This window comes from Biomphalaria glabrata, chromosome 11 (genome assembly GCF_947242115.1).
Source record: "Biomphalaria glabrata chromosome 11, xgBioGlab47.1, whole genome shotgun sequence".
Lineage (NCBI taxonomy): Eukaryota > Metazoa > Mollusca > Gastropoda > Planorbidae > Biomphalaria > Biomphalaria glabrata.
In genome coordinates, this window is record NC_074721.1 from 27,000,235 (window position 1) to 27,014,965 (window position 14,731).

Here is a 14,731-nt window from a genome sequence, read left to right on the forward strand (position 1 = left end):
AAGAGGCATGTTCGATTCTCAAATTGATATCAAAGGCAATAATGTTTGCAGAGGATAACTCTATTGTCACTATTAATTCCATCATCTGTAAAGTAAAGTTTCCCTTTTCAGACCTTGCGATCTATAAGGCAGATGATATTAAGGTCATCTGTTTCTTTGGCCAACGGTTAACGAGCAGGGTGTTATGTGGCCAGCACAACGACCAATCGCCTTTACTTTCCCCAACTAAAGTCAGGTACCAATTAGAGTTGGTTTGACTCAGGGGTGCCCTAAAAATCAAGAAATTCAAAATCCCAGTCTTCACCGGGATTCGAACCCAGGACCTCAGGTTCGGAAGCCAAGCGCTTAACCATTCGACCACCGCACCCCCATCATTTGTAGTTGTTGTGTATCCTCTGATTCATAACAATTTTTTATTTGTGGAAACATGCGCATTATCGGATATATTGAGCTAAATTGGAGAAATCGACGGATATAGCCATTATAAAGACAATGTTTTAAATTGAATTAATTTTTTAAAAGCATAACATAGGGAAGAGATAGTTTGAAGGCCAAAGTCAAAGAAACAAATTTATTCAGTCATCTTAACAATTAGAGCTATTGAACTGTCTAATCTCAGGCAGCCTCCCAGCTCGAAAAATTTCTTAATAACAGCCAACAACTTCCAATGTAAACCTAATACTTCAAAGAGACTCCGCTTTTGGTTAAGAGCACTGTTAAAATAAAGGAATGGAAATGCTCACCTTTTTCCAGGGTTACTTCTGAGATGACACTTTGAGCGTCTCTTAAAGAACTGTTTAAAGTATCTAAGGTACAAAAAAAAACATAAACATATTTTAGCTAAATGATATTTCTAAATTAATTCCATAAAATAGAAAATATTGAAAGAAAACACAACATATTTGAAAAAAACCTTCAGACTTACATTTTTCGAAAGCCAATTCTGCAATCTGCATTTCAGTGGTTCTTAGCTTTGTTACCAATTCATCTAATAAAAAGTAATATTATAAATTTTCAGTGTCGTTGGGAGCTACATTATAAATATTATAAATATGTATACAAAAATAAAACTAGATCTTGTTTATAAAAGAAAACAATTAAAATGTAATGACTAACCTCGGTTTACCGTCAACGTATCAACCTCTTGACGAGATTGTTTTAAAGATGTTGCTAATTTATCTATTAAAAAAATAGTTTAAAATAAACTAAGTGGTCAAGGCAAGAAAAATTCAAATAGTTATGAAATAAAATTTAAAAGGTTACGTTCAAATTAATTATTAATGTAATTTAAAAAAAGAAACACATTTTTTTAAAGTCAGCTTTGAATTTACAGTCTGTAAGTCTTCTACAGATTTGGCTAATTCCTCTGAAATTCATACCAGAAAATATTTAATAGTAATAATAAAAGAAAAATCATCATTAACATATAGAAATTGAAACTTAGAAGAATAAAAAACAAAATGCATTCGAATGAAATATAAGGACTAACCTTTTTCTGCAGTTACTAATGAAATTTTAGTTTGCAAAACCTTTGAGAATTTTTCTAATTTCACTAAATGAAAAAAAAAAGAAAAATGTCCGTTATTCAGGTCCAAATAAAATCATTTTATTATACCAAGTCTATTGTTTCATGAATCACTTATACAAGTGTATGCATTTAAAAACTCAGCTATCTTTGACTTAACAATATAATGCTAGTCATAAATATACCTTACTTTGATTATTTGGTGCCGTAATACAACTGGTAGGGCGTAAAATAGTATATTTAATTAAAACATTTGACCCGTAAGTAGACCAATATTTTCACCTCCATAGTATTGTCCTTTGTTTTATCTCAACTTATATATTACAGACGTTACTTCAAAAGAGAAGATAATTACATCTTACTCATTTCATGTCAATCTAGTCAAGCAAGTCATCAAGTTAAACTCTGCTATGTTGGTTATTTTGTCGCTGATTCAGGCAACACGTTCCTTTCTCTAATGGCACTAGGGATGAAGTCGCTCTTATCTTATCTTATATAATACAGACGTTACTTCAAAAAAGAAGATGATTACGTCCTACGCGTCATGCATTTAGTCATGCATATTAACCAATGAATTAAATTCTGCCAAGTCACTGGTTTTCCTGGCTAGCTCAGGCAACCCATTCCATGCTCTAATAGCACTAGGGAAGAAGGAGTATTTGTACAAATTTGTCCTAGCATATGGGACGAGGAATGTGCCTTTATCTTTGTGTCTTTCAGAGTATTTATTAAATTTTGTTTTTGTATTTGAAGATTATGGTTCAGTGTTTTATGTATGATTGCTACTTTACTTTTGAGCCTTCTGTCCTGAAGGCTTTCTAAATTTAGTTATTTTACTAAAGGTGTTACTCTAGTCAAATGTGAATATTCGTTTGTTATGAATCTCACTGCTCTATTTTGTGTCTGTTCCAGTTTCTTAATGTTTTCTTGAGTTGAGGGGTCCCAAACGGAGGATGCATATTCTATTATTGGCCTAACCAAGGTTAAATAACATTTTAGTTTTATGTTCTTATTTGATTTATAGAAATTTCTTTTAATAAATCCTAATGCTTTGTTAGATTTTTTTGTAGTTTCATCAATATGTGGTTCCATGATAGTTTTTCATTTATTATAACACCTAGGTATTTTGCGTTTTTAGTCTGTGTTACTGGTTTGCCATGAATAAAATAAGTGGAATTAATTTGTTTTAGTTTTTTTGTTACTCTTAACAACTGACATTTTTCTGGGTGGAAATACATGCTCCAATTTGATTCCCATTTCTGTAATTCATCTAATTCTCTTAGTAAAATATCTGTGTCTTGTGTTGTTTTTATTGTTCTATATAGTATGCAATCGTCTGCAAATAATCTGACTTTTGTTCCTGAACTAATGCAATTTGGTAAATCATTTATGTAAATTAAAAATAGTAGTGGACCCAAGACTGTTCCTTGAGGTACACCTGAGTTTACTGTTATCGGTGTTGATTTAGAGCCATTTATTATTACAGTTTGTTCTCTCCCTATCAGAAAATCTTTAATCCACTGATGCAGTGGACCATTAATGCCGAAATATTTTAATTTTTTAAGCAAACTATGGTGGTGAACTTTGTCAAAAGCCTTAGAAAAATCTAGTAAGATAGCATCTATTTGTTCACTATTATCTAAACCTTTTGAAAAATCATCAATTAGTCCTATTAGTTGTGTTTCACATGATCTATATTTCCTAAAGCCATGTTGGTATGGTGTGAGGACATTATGTTTGTCTAAGTGGTTTATGATGTTGCTACATATTATGTGTTCTAGGATTTTACATGTGATGCTGGTAAGTGATACTGGTCTGTAGTTTCCTGGGTCAGATTTTTCTCCTTTTTTAAATAGGGGGGTGACATTAGCTTCTTTCCAGTCCTTTGGTACTCTGCCCTGGTTAAGTGAAGCCTGAAAGTGTATTTTGAACACTGGGGCTAGCTCATTGCTTAGTTCTTTGAGTAATCTAGCTGGAATACCATCAGGTCCAGAAGCTTTATTTGGTTTGGTGTTGGCTAATAGTTTTTGAATTCCATTTTCTTGTACTACTATATCTTCTATGTTGTTTACTTGGTTCAAATTCAGTAATATGTCTTTGTCTCCTGGGGCTGAGAATGCTGATGCAAAGTATTTGTTTAGGATGTTTGCTTTAGTTTCATTATCATTATGTATTATGTTATGTTCATCTTTTAATGGCGCTATGCCTGTTGTTTCCATTTTCTTAGACTTAATGTATGACCATAGGTTTTTGTTGTTATCTTTAGATATTACATTGTTTATGTATTCACTCTGCAGCTGTCTTCTTACTTTTTGGGTTAAGTGTTTAATTTTTATATACTTTTTGTAAACTCTTTCTGCATTAGTTTCTTTAAATTTTTTATATAGGTTTACCTTCTGTTTACAAAGCTTCTTTAGTCTATTATTAAACCAGCATTTTTTTTTTTTGATGTGTATTTAGTTGGTATATGATTTTCTATAATGCTTTTAAGATGGTTTTTAATGAAATTCCAGAGGTCATCGACTGGTTGGTTAATGTCTTTTTCTAATAAGAATGTTTGTTGAAAGTTTAGTGCAGCTTGGTGTAGTTGTGTCAGGTTACATTTATTCCAGAGTAAGATTTTTTTTTTGGGTTTTGTATTGTTGCTCTTGGTTCAATTTGTCCTCTATCTTTCTGTCTTACTGAGTATTTTAATCAGTTTTTATTATTGCATTTGTAAATTAGTGTTTAGCGATTTAAAAATGTTTTTGAATAAACACAATTAACTGCCTGAGCCTCTGCTCGCTGTACAATACCATGTACAAATATACATTCAACTGAACAATATACAAAATGAACGTTATGCCTCACCTTGTCGTAATGTCAGTGCTGCCAGGTTACTTTGTAATTCTTTCTCAGACTTCGCTAATTTATCTAAAAATTAATGAAATAAAGCAAATATATTTTTGAAGTCTTTCAAATATTAGCTTTTTTCCTATGTTTTTCTACAGCTTCCTCTCTAAGAGATTTGGTTGTTTATCTACAGCTTCCTCTTTAAGAGATTTGGTTGTTTATCTACAGCTTTCTTTCTAAGAGATTTGGTTGTTTATCTACAGCTTCCTCTCTAAGAGATTTGGTTGTTTATCTACAGCTTCCTCTCTAAGAGATTTGGTTGTTTATCTACAGCTTCCTCTCTAAGAGATTTGGTTGTTTATCTACAGCTTCCTCTCTAAGAGATTTGGTTGTTTATCTACAGCTTCCTCTCTAAGAGATTTGGTTGTTTATCTACAGCTTCCTCTCTAAGAGATTTGGTTGTTTATCTACAGCTTCCTCTCTAAGAGATTTGGTTGTTTATCTACAGCTTCCTCTCTAAGAGATTTGGTTGTTTATCTACAGCTTCCTCTCTAAGAGATTTGGTTGTTTATCTAAAAATAATAAATGCTGACTGAACAGGAACAAAACATCAAATTTAAGAAAAACAAATTGGACATACGATCACAAAAATGTGATAATATAGAAAAATTTACCTTTTTCTGATGTTAAATTTATATTTTCTCCTTGTGTGTTTCTCAGGGTTTTTTCTAAGTCATCTAAGGTAAAAACAACCATTTTTATAACTGAAGTAGGTGATATAAAATCGATCAACAAAATGAAGTTCTTAAAGTGAAGATCTAACGCGAAAACACAACTTAAAACAAAGAAAGACAAATCTAAAGACAAACCTTTCTCTAAAGTCAATGCTTTAAATTTAGTTTTTGCCTCAGATAGAGATGATTTTAGTTTATCTGAAAACAACACAAAATAATTATATTGTGAACAAGTTGATAATCTGGTCAGACGATAATATTTGAAAACTTTAGCTCTTTGTTTTACCAAGAAGACAAAAATTTGTAAAACACAATTACGTCAAATAATAAAGACTTACCTTTTTTTAAGTTCATTTCTATAATTTCATTTTGCGCATTTTTTAGATCTTTATATAGGTTCTCTAATGAAAAAAAACACATAGTAATAAGAAAAATAAAACTTACAGATAACGCTTATAGTTATGAATTTAAACAATAACAATTTATCATAGAAACGCTCAATGAAAATCTCTTGGCTGACTTATATCTTATTACTTTTAAAATCTCTAGGCTGACTTATATCTTATTACTTTTAAAATCTCTAGGCTGACTTATATCTTATTACTTTTAAAATTGTTCTTGATAGTGTACACAAAAATTCCTTTAATGATTGTTTGAAAGCGCACTTCTGACTTATATAACATTTAATATTTTTGGACAATACGTCACTATAGTTTTTTTTATTGAAATCAAGTTAATCCGGATTTTAACTTAAAAAAATGTTAAATGACTTATTGTACAAACATATCAACAAAAGGTTGTTCAGGGTTTTAAAAGGAGAAAGTAAAATTTAATTTTCTTGTTAAAACATTACACAAATTTTTTATCGGTAAAGAATGATCCGGATATTTTTGTCAAAGAAATTTAAATTTTAAACTCTTCAATCCAACATTTGGAAGTTCCCGAACCTTGTAGTCCTTTCAAAACCGATGCTGGATCTAGATTTAGACTTAGTTGTATAAAAAAAATATTTTGTTATGACTTTGAAAACTATAACAGTCATACTAGAGTTTTCCTAAAGTGGCCAACCAGTTTAACATTTAGAGGAAAATCGTTAGAGCCGTTTTTTATATCCGTGTCTAGGTTCCACCCACTCTGGCTTCTCCATGAAGCTCTGCATAAAAAGTGTCCATTCAGCTGAAAATTTAGATCTGTAGATTTTTTATTTATTTATTTAGAAAATCCGATACAACTTATTTTTGATCATGAGTTATGTGATGTTTAAACAAGACAATTAAATGTAACATAAGTTAAATGTTAAATACCAAAACTTCATTGGCATTGATTTGTTTTTCACAAGACCGTCCTAACAATCTATTAGAGAGACAAAGATTATCGCGATGTTTTGGAAGGAAAATTAAAAGTGATTTAATATTGTCATAGCCTATTGTTCTTCTTTTTTTTTCGATCTAAACGTGACGGACATACAGAACAATAGACAAAACTCAAAAAAGTAAGCGGCTTTTACCCTAAGGGAGGCAAACATAAATTCTGATTATTTTAAATTGTTGATGAACTAATTTACAACCATGTAACCGCGGCCGTCACGCTACCGCGTAACATTTACATTTACATCTTTCTTCAAGTCTTAATAAACAAACATAAATGTTTCCTTATTTCTTTTAGTAGCTAGTGTACCAGAAAAATATTTCTATGTGTTGTGAACATTGCATATATATATATATGTGAATAAGTAATATTAAAAATACATACAAAACATATTTCTTTGTTAACATAATTTTAACATAATCCACCTTACATTTATGATTAATTAATTTTATAAAGTAAAAGGTTTGCTTATAGAATACAAAATGTAGCCTTAGCACCTAAGCTTTGCAAGCCACAAAGCATTATGAAATATGATTTTGGATTTATCTTCTAATTTTTTTCAGAAATGAGTGTGATAGACGGTTACACAGACGGACAAATGCACATTTTCACAAACAGATTTTTCCCCTTACGGGGGCGGCTAAAAAAGTAAAAACTAACCATTATCTGAATTCAATGCTGAAATTCTATTTTGTGATTCTCTTTGGACTGTCTCTAATTTATCTATAGGAAAACATGAACAATTTTTAACAGGTGAAATAAATGGCTGTGCGATAAAACTTAAAGTTACTTTGAAATGTTTCATAGTTTTTAACCAAGCACACATTTCCAGGAATTCTGTTATGAAAACGTAACAAAGCTTTTTCTAAATGTAATGCCTTATTTTCTTTTTGAGCTTCTTTGAGGAAATAAACTTTGCAGTCTGTAGTGGTCAATCAAATCATATATAGGTCATTAACTTAAGTAAAGGATTACAAAAATAAAAGAAAGAAAATAATGAAGAATAATATGGTTGCCTTATCTAACATTTTGTTTTTTATTAAGTGGGGAAGCGTGCACGAGATGCTAAGTACGCTTGAACTTGGTGTGGCTTGGCAGAACGGTTTGGATGACAATTCCCCAAAGTACGCTGCTCTGCATCAACGTGGCGCCCGGGTTGAAAAGTCGTGCGAGGGGACGACTAGGCTAAAAGGGTAGCAAAACAAGGCTCCCATGGGAGTGCCTAAGAGGGGGAGAGAGTATCCTCATTGCACTGTGCGGGGATGTCAAAGAGCTCCCGCAGCGATCTGTCAACGTCCAGGCGCCGTCCCTCAAGGGGCCGTTACATAAATGGCTGGCCCCACACGGTTAGCCTGGTATATTAAGGAAAATGGTGGGGGCCCCAGTGTACGTAAGTCCGGGATGTCCATGCCACTGTATGCGAGGTGTACACCTTTCATCCAAGCCGGTACAAGGGAGCTCTTGTTCATTTTTGTTGGCGTTAGGGTTTTAATTGCGATGTACAACTCAACACAATTTCAAATGGATGATATGCGTTTTTTATTTCAATTGTAAGTCTGTACTGGGTCTCTTTTTCCTTTTGGTTTTAGTTTCCACCTTGTCGGTTTTGTCTTTGTCATGAACTATACGCTACAATATTTCTTTCTCTATAATGTTCAGATCGCTAGTCCAATGTCTCATTCCTTCAAGTTGATTGATTTAGTAGTTACTATCAATTGGTAGGAGAACACATTAAAACGTTTCTTCTGGTCAATAGTGCAACGTTGACATAATTTTGAAAAAAAAATGTTTGTGACAAAATATTTTCAAATGACTTCAAGATGACATCTCAGTATTATACAATGGTAATAAGGTAAACCTTAAATGTAAGAGAAGTAGAAAAATAGTACAAACTTTTGTCAGCTGTTAGATCTCTAATCTCTTCTTTATACTCTTGAGCTGTCAATTTACAAACGAATATACAACCATATACTGAAACTATAAAAGCTCAACAGTTTAATATTTCAATATTCTCAACCTTATGTTATTTCTACGCAGTACAATTACTTATGTAAATTTATTTTACAGGCAAATTGTCAAATTACATATAACCCTGATAAACCAACATGACATGCAAAACTTTAACGATACATGTAAGGCTTCAACAAAATCGATAAATAATTGCTTATTTAATAGATAGGTCACTAAAAAGAGATATACGACATTGAAGGCTTACAGGATAAGGCATTGCTTATCGTACAAACATAATTTCAAACACAATAAAGTATTAAAAAATAATTTTCAGTTTAAAAAGAAATATATATATTTCTATAGGAATAGGGTTAGGGTTAGCCAAGAAGCGCTTGGCTTCCGAACCTGAGGTCCTGGGTTCAAATCCCGGTGAAGATTGGGATTTAGAATTTCTTGATTTTTAGGGCACCCCTGAGTCAAACCAACTTTAATTGGTACCTGACTTTAGTTGGGGAAAGTAAAGGCGATTGGTCGTTGTGCTGGCCACATAACACCCTGCTCGTTAACCGTTGGCCAAAGAAACAGATGACCTTAACATCATCTGCCTTATAGATCGCAAGGTCTGAAAAGGGAAACTTTACTTTACAGATGATGGAATTAATAGTGCCAATAGAGTTATCCTCTGCAAACATTATTGCCTTTGATATCAATTTGAGAATCGAACATGCCTCTTTCTTCTTATTTGTTATCACTACACATGATTCCAGTGGCTCTTCGCCAATGTTCTTCTATCTTACTGTACATTTTGCCTGATGTCCCTTTAATTAAACATATCCAGACAAAGTTATCCTACACATATAGGAATTTCTAGGGTGTGCCATTAGTGACTCACTTAATAGGAAATGAAATGCACTGACACTGTTTTCCTCATAATTTTATCTGGATTTTTGCAATGATTTAGTTGATTCTAGCAAACTTAGCTTATAATAGAGGCACAAAACCAAAATTGAAAGCCTAAAAGAACGGGCTTACCGCGCTAATAAATGTGCTTAGCGCGCTAATAACTGGGCTTACCGCGGTAATAAACTGTTTGCACTGAGACCGATATGTGTAGCCAGCTATGCTGTTTACAAGTAGAAGACTAAATTGCTGGATCTTTGTAGGCCCAGTTTAAAGACTGTGCAGGGTTTTAGAAGCGAGAAGTTTGCTACTGAGACACAGCACCTTGAAGCAATAAAGTTACCAAACATGGGCACATTTACTTGAAATCTCTATTCATGTGACAAAAAAAAGAAACTCACACACTTCACTGATTTGTATTGGACATTCTTGGCCTCTCAGGCATCAGATAGGCAGGTTGTGGAGAAACTACAACAGAAGAAGGTCACACTATTCGGTATATTGGCGATGAAAGGAACCATCTACACGGTGTTGGATTTATGCTCTCCAAAGAGAAAGCTAACTGCATTATAAGCTGTAAACCTTTCAATAGTAGATTGCCAATTAAGTCGAAGCTAGACCTCTCCAAGTAACAATAATTCAAGCGTATGCCTCAACGTCCGATTATGAAAACGAGGTAGTAGATGTCATAAAAAAGTAGATCACGCCTCTGCATTGGTCAACTCACTAGTTATTGTAGAAAAGAAAAGGAGTGGACAGCATGTACTGAACCTTATAGAATAAGATATGTGTAATTATAGTCTTCTCAGTGTATATACGATATCTATTATCTGTCAGAAGGCCCGACTACGCCCGCCACAACCGCTGGAATGAAATGGCATCGTAGCTGAAATCTGTAAACGGTTTTAATAGTTCTTTCAGATCTATACAATAGTGAGTGGATTGGACACAAAAAGCAGAGAAGTTCAGTCTATGACATTATTGCATGTGATCGACCAATAAGTGGTAGTAGTCTATAACATTATTCAATGGACGAATAATGAGTTTATTAAATGTAAGATTAGCACGTTCTTCACAAACGTCACTGCATTCTTAAATTTGAGAAGTACAGTCTTCCAAGAGAAAAAGTTACCATTGAAAGACATGTTTTTTTTTTCCAGTGATCCCAACACGAAGGAATGTAATTTGACAGCTTTGTCACTAAAATCAAACTCAATAAAAAGACATGTGAGTTTGACATGCTAAAGGATTTCCTAATAAAAGATAGGATAGTTGGGGAAATATAAGAATGAGAACAATCATGCCATACTTTTGAGAGAACCAAACTTAGACTTTGAAAAGGCAAATACTATATGCCGGGCAGCTGGGGCTTCTGATTGGCTGCTTAAAACCATAAACGTTAAAGTGAGGTACAAATTATGAATTCAGCAACCAATTACTTTAAAAAACAAAAGAAAATGTGAGTTGTAGATACTGTAGCAAGAAAGACAAACCACGTTTGTGTCCAGCTTATGATGAAATATGTCGCAAGTGTCATAAAACAGGCGATTTCTCGTCGGTGTGCAGATCAAAGCCTGTAAGTGAAATCAGAAAGTCGAGATGACTCAATTGATGAAAAATTGTTTCACTGATATATTGGTTCACTGAATGAAAGCGACGAATGGAACCCACTCATTATTGTTAAAAATAAACAAGTTGCGTTTTTTTCTCCTTGGATACAGGAGCACAAGTCACCCTTTAAGATGATATGAACCTCTTTTAAGAAAATGCAGACCAGGTATCTTAATTCAAACTGGATGCTGCAGTAAGATCAGTTGGCATGATAATCATTGCAGAAAGATGGACGATCAATAAAAAAGTTCAAAGCAGTTTAAGATTGACATGAGCAAACTGTAGAAATCTAATACAGTAACATCAGCTTCCAAATAAAATTAAAGCTGTATTCTTCGCTAGTGTTGTATTTACTCCTATATGGATGTGAGAGATAGACATGGAAGGATGAAAAAAAATCAAACTTTTGAGAGTAAATACGAAAAAAAATATGTTAGTACTGTTACAAGTCAACACTCTGGCTGAGAAAAGGAGAAACTCCTCAATACTGTGCAAAGACGAAATCTGAGTTGGTTTGGTCATATTGTATTACATGACTCAATGTCAAAAGTCATTCTTGAAGGTGCAGTAGAGGGAGCATAAAGAAAAGGTCATCCAAAGAAAACTTGTCTATATAATATAAAAGAATGGACTAACCTCTCTCTTGGCATCCTACTAAGAACAGCAGCTGACTGGTAAAAGTGTTACGCCAAATGTCACGACACCCATAAGACAAAAGTCAAGGGAGACAGGAAACACGAAACATTATTTCAAAAGTTTAAAAGATTGCAATTTGGAAAAACAACACTTTTCAATATTTCTCTTGAAAGGATAATGGAAGATGCTCTTGGCGACTACAAAGATAGTGTGAGCTTTCAAGAAAACGAATGACTAGTTGACTAGATGATCGAGAGAAAGGAAGATACTGTAACCATTGGATGAAGTAGAATATTTTAATTGCAATTAGCTGACTTGATGTTTCCAATATATCGGATGAAGGAACTAGTTCTCAACTACTGGCCAGAATTGCACAGTCCACAGCAGCACTTGCACAACTCAAAACAATCTGGAAAGACAAGGCATAGCCCTAGACACCTAGACACAAAAATCAGATTGATGTGCTCCTATGTCATGGCAACATTCTTATATGCTAGCAAATCTTGGACGTTGACAGCAGAACTAGCGAGGAATATCATAGCGATGGAATTTAGATGCTTCTGAAAGATCCTAGATATATACATAGACGGCATTAGCAAAAAATGGAAACTAAAACGCTAAAAACACATACAACATGGTCCTCAGGGCTCAGCAATACTTTCCTTCAGAGAACAGAACAAGGAAAAAGAAAAAGAGGTAGACAGGGCGAGCGATTGGAAGACAACAGAAAACAATGGTCGCGCTACTAAACAGTGGATATCTTGAGCCGGTCATTGATATATTTTTTTATATTTTCTTTTTTATTAATATTAATATTAACATCTTACAGATCAATTTGTTTCATATCTGGACAGTTGCCGAAGAGATATTCAAAATTTGCAATCAGACAAAGGTTTGTTTGTATGAAAGTGTTTACAAATTTTCAGCATTCAACATGTCTATAATAGTTGTAATAAATTATTTGTTCGCATTACTAAAAAACACATTATAAAAAGTAATTTTGTAACTTCTTTAACTAGATTTTTTTTTTAAATTTTGTGAATTTATAAATTTATTTGTTTTTTTTTACAGTTTTAAATTACCGTAACATTCTAAGGCAGTAACGATTATTACCAAAATGAATCTAGTTTCAATCTTAAACGTGAACTATATCTTGATGAATCGCGCAACTTGCCTATAAAATACTTTTCTTATTGTTAATAAATAGATGTCACTAATTCATTCGTTTTCTATGATGGAAAGGTGCTGTTTTTCTCTTTACAATTAGATCTTAATTTATATTTTTAAAATGTTTTAATTTGTGATAAATTCCTTGATACCTGGCAAAAATCTGTTAGAGAGAAATCAGAAAACATCGAGACATTTCATTGTTGTTTTGTTTTGTTAAGAAAATGGACACAAATTGAGAACTTTTACTATTTTGATAGATAAAGTCTAACTGAATTAGAAAAAAATTACAGTTTAAAAATTATTTGCTCATTTTATTTTAGTTCAATTAAGGACAGAGCTTCTGGATCGTGAGGTTCAACTTGAGACCATGACAAAAGAAAAAGGTAAGTTACTATTGAAAATGTTGTTTTCACCAAACTTATATCAACTCACTTTGTCTTTCTGTCGGTCTGGTAAAAAGTTTGTGCACCTTATTTGTTCGGTACAAGTTTAAAGTGAACAATTATTTCTTGTAAGTGACAAAATACACATTTGTATTTAAAAAAACATTAACCAATTAGTTATTTAACTATTGGTAATTAATTATTTTGTTCGGTATCGAAAACAAGTGGTAGTATAGGTTGAATTCTGTGGCATTTTACGTCTCGAGAGACGCTCTATTCCCTTTGCAACTTCTTGTGTGACTAAAGAGGCCAATCCTTGATACACAGCTGCGATCGCAGGTTGGGCATATATAATCACCAAGCGCCGTTGCATTTTCACCCTTCTTTCTGCTTCTGTTGTGTATGACATCTGCAATCTGTGACCCTTCCTTTATGCTCTCTCTCCATGTGGATCTGTCCAGTGCCACCTCTTCCCAGTTGCCAGGTCGATTTTGAAGAGCTTCATGTCTCGTTTGCATACATCCGTATAACGTAAGAGTGGGCGACCAGCGGCTCTCCTGCCTTCTATTAGATCGCCATACAGGATGTCATGTGGAAGTCGACCTACTAGCATTCTACGGACGTGGCCAAGCCAGCCAAGGCGTCTGCTGCTGATAACAGAGCGGATGTCCTTGCATCCTGCTCTATGTAGCACTTCCTCATTGGTTATCTTATCTTGCCACCTTATTTTAAAGATCTGCCTTAGGCATCGGAGGAGAAAGACATTCAGCTTTTTTTCCTGCCATGAGTAGGTTGACCATGTTTCACTTCCGTACAGCAAGGTGCTCAACATACAGGTCCGTTAGACTAGGGCTTTAGTACTGCTAGTTAGCAATATGTTGGCCCAGACTCTTTTCTGCAAGATCTAGTAGAGAAGCCAGGGCGACATCGTCTACTGTATTCTGTGTGGCATAGACTTCGAGGTAGTGTTCTGTCCATCGTTCTAGCTGCATGGTTTGATCTGTAATTTTTCTCCTGATTTGGATAGAAGGGGGGCAGGCTTAGACACTGTTGGACCCAGGACCGCTTTAGTGACATCAAATAGAGCTTTGCTATTTCCTGAGTGGATACTGTCTTGGATTCTGTTGCAGGTATCCCTCCAGAAGTTTTTAGCACATTTTCTAGCCATTTGTTTCGCCTCTTTATTAGCACTTTTGAAGGCCTCCACAGATTTTGGATTAGGCTTTGTCTTGTGAGCGAGGTGTGCAGATCGTTTTTTCTCGATGCAAGGTTCCATATGTGCTAGATTCGCCTCAAACCAGTCTACATTTTTGTGTTTGTGAGGCCCAAAGGCGGTGATTGCCGAACTGTAGATTATGTCTCTTAATTTCTCCCATCTGATTGAGATGTCTTCTTCATCACTTAACGAGGGAATTGAACTGTTCAGGAGCTCGCCAAAGAGTGCACACTTCTCTGGGTCACCTACATGGTTGACGTTAATTCGCCTAGTTCTGGGTTGAGTGGAAGTGTAAGCCTTCTTTGAGAAGTAGCTTGATTTTGCTTAGCACTAGTGAATGGTGTTATGACATGATTAGGAAGTAGTTAGGAATTAGTTATTTGTTTCGGGAATAGGGTAAAGTTTT

The 14,731-nt window shown here is 34.1% G+C and overlaps 1 protein-coding gene across 1 annotated transcript; it reads right to left on the minus strand.

Annotated features, from left to right (window-relative positions):
• Nucleotides 1–292: 292 nt before the first annotated feature.
• Nucleotides 293–7,178, minus strand: LOC106065546 (uncharacterized). The gene is made up of 9 exons (XM_056045741.1): nt 7,120–7,178; nt 5,430–5,492; nt 5,227–5,289; nt 5,032–5,094; nt 4,376–4,438; nt 1,490–1,552; nt 1,117–1,179; nt 926–988; nt 293–806 (listed from the first exon to the last, which is right to left on the minus strand). The coding sequence occupies exons 2-9, from the start codon at nt 5,443–5,445 to the stop codon at nt 676–678; spliced, it is 525 nt and encodes a 174-aa protein (XP_055901716.1). The 5' UTR covers nt 5,446–5,492; nt 7,120–7,178; the 3' UTR covers nt 293–675.
• Between the last annotated feature and the right edge of the window lie 7,553 nt (nt 7,179–14,731).

Coding starts and splice junctions, on each gene's coding strand:
- LOC106065546 (XM_056045741.1), bottom strand. Junction 4,439..5,031: donor AAATTTAACATCAGAAAAAG/GTAAATTTTTCT, acceptor ATTAATTTTTAG/ATAAATTAGCGAAGTCTGAG. Junction 1,553..4,375: donor AGCACTGACATTACGACAAG/GTGAGGCATAAC, acceptor TTTTTCATTTAG/TGAAATTAGAAAAATTCTCA.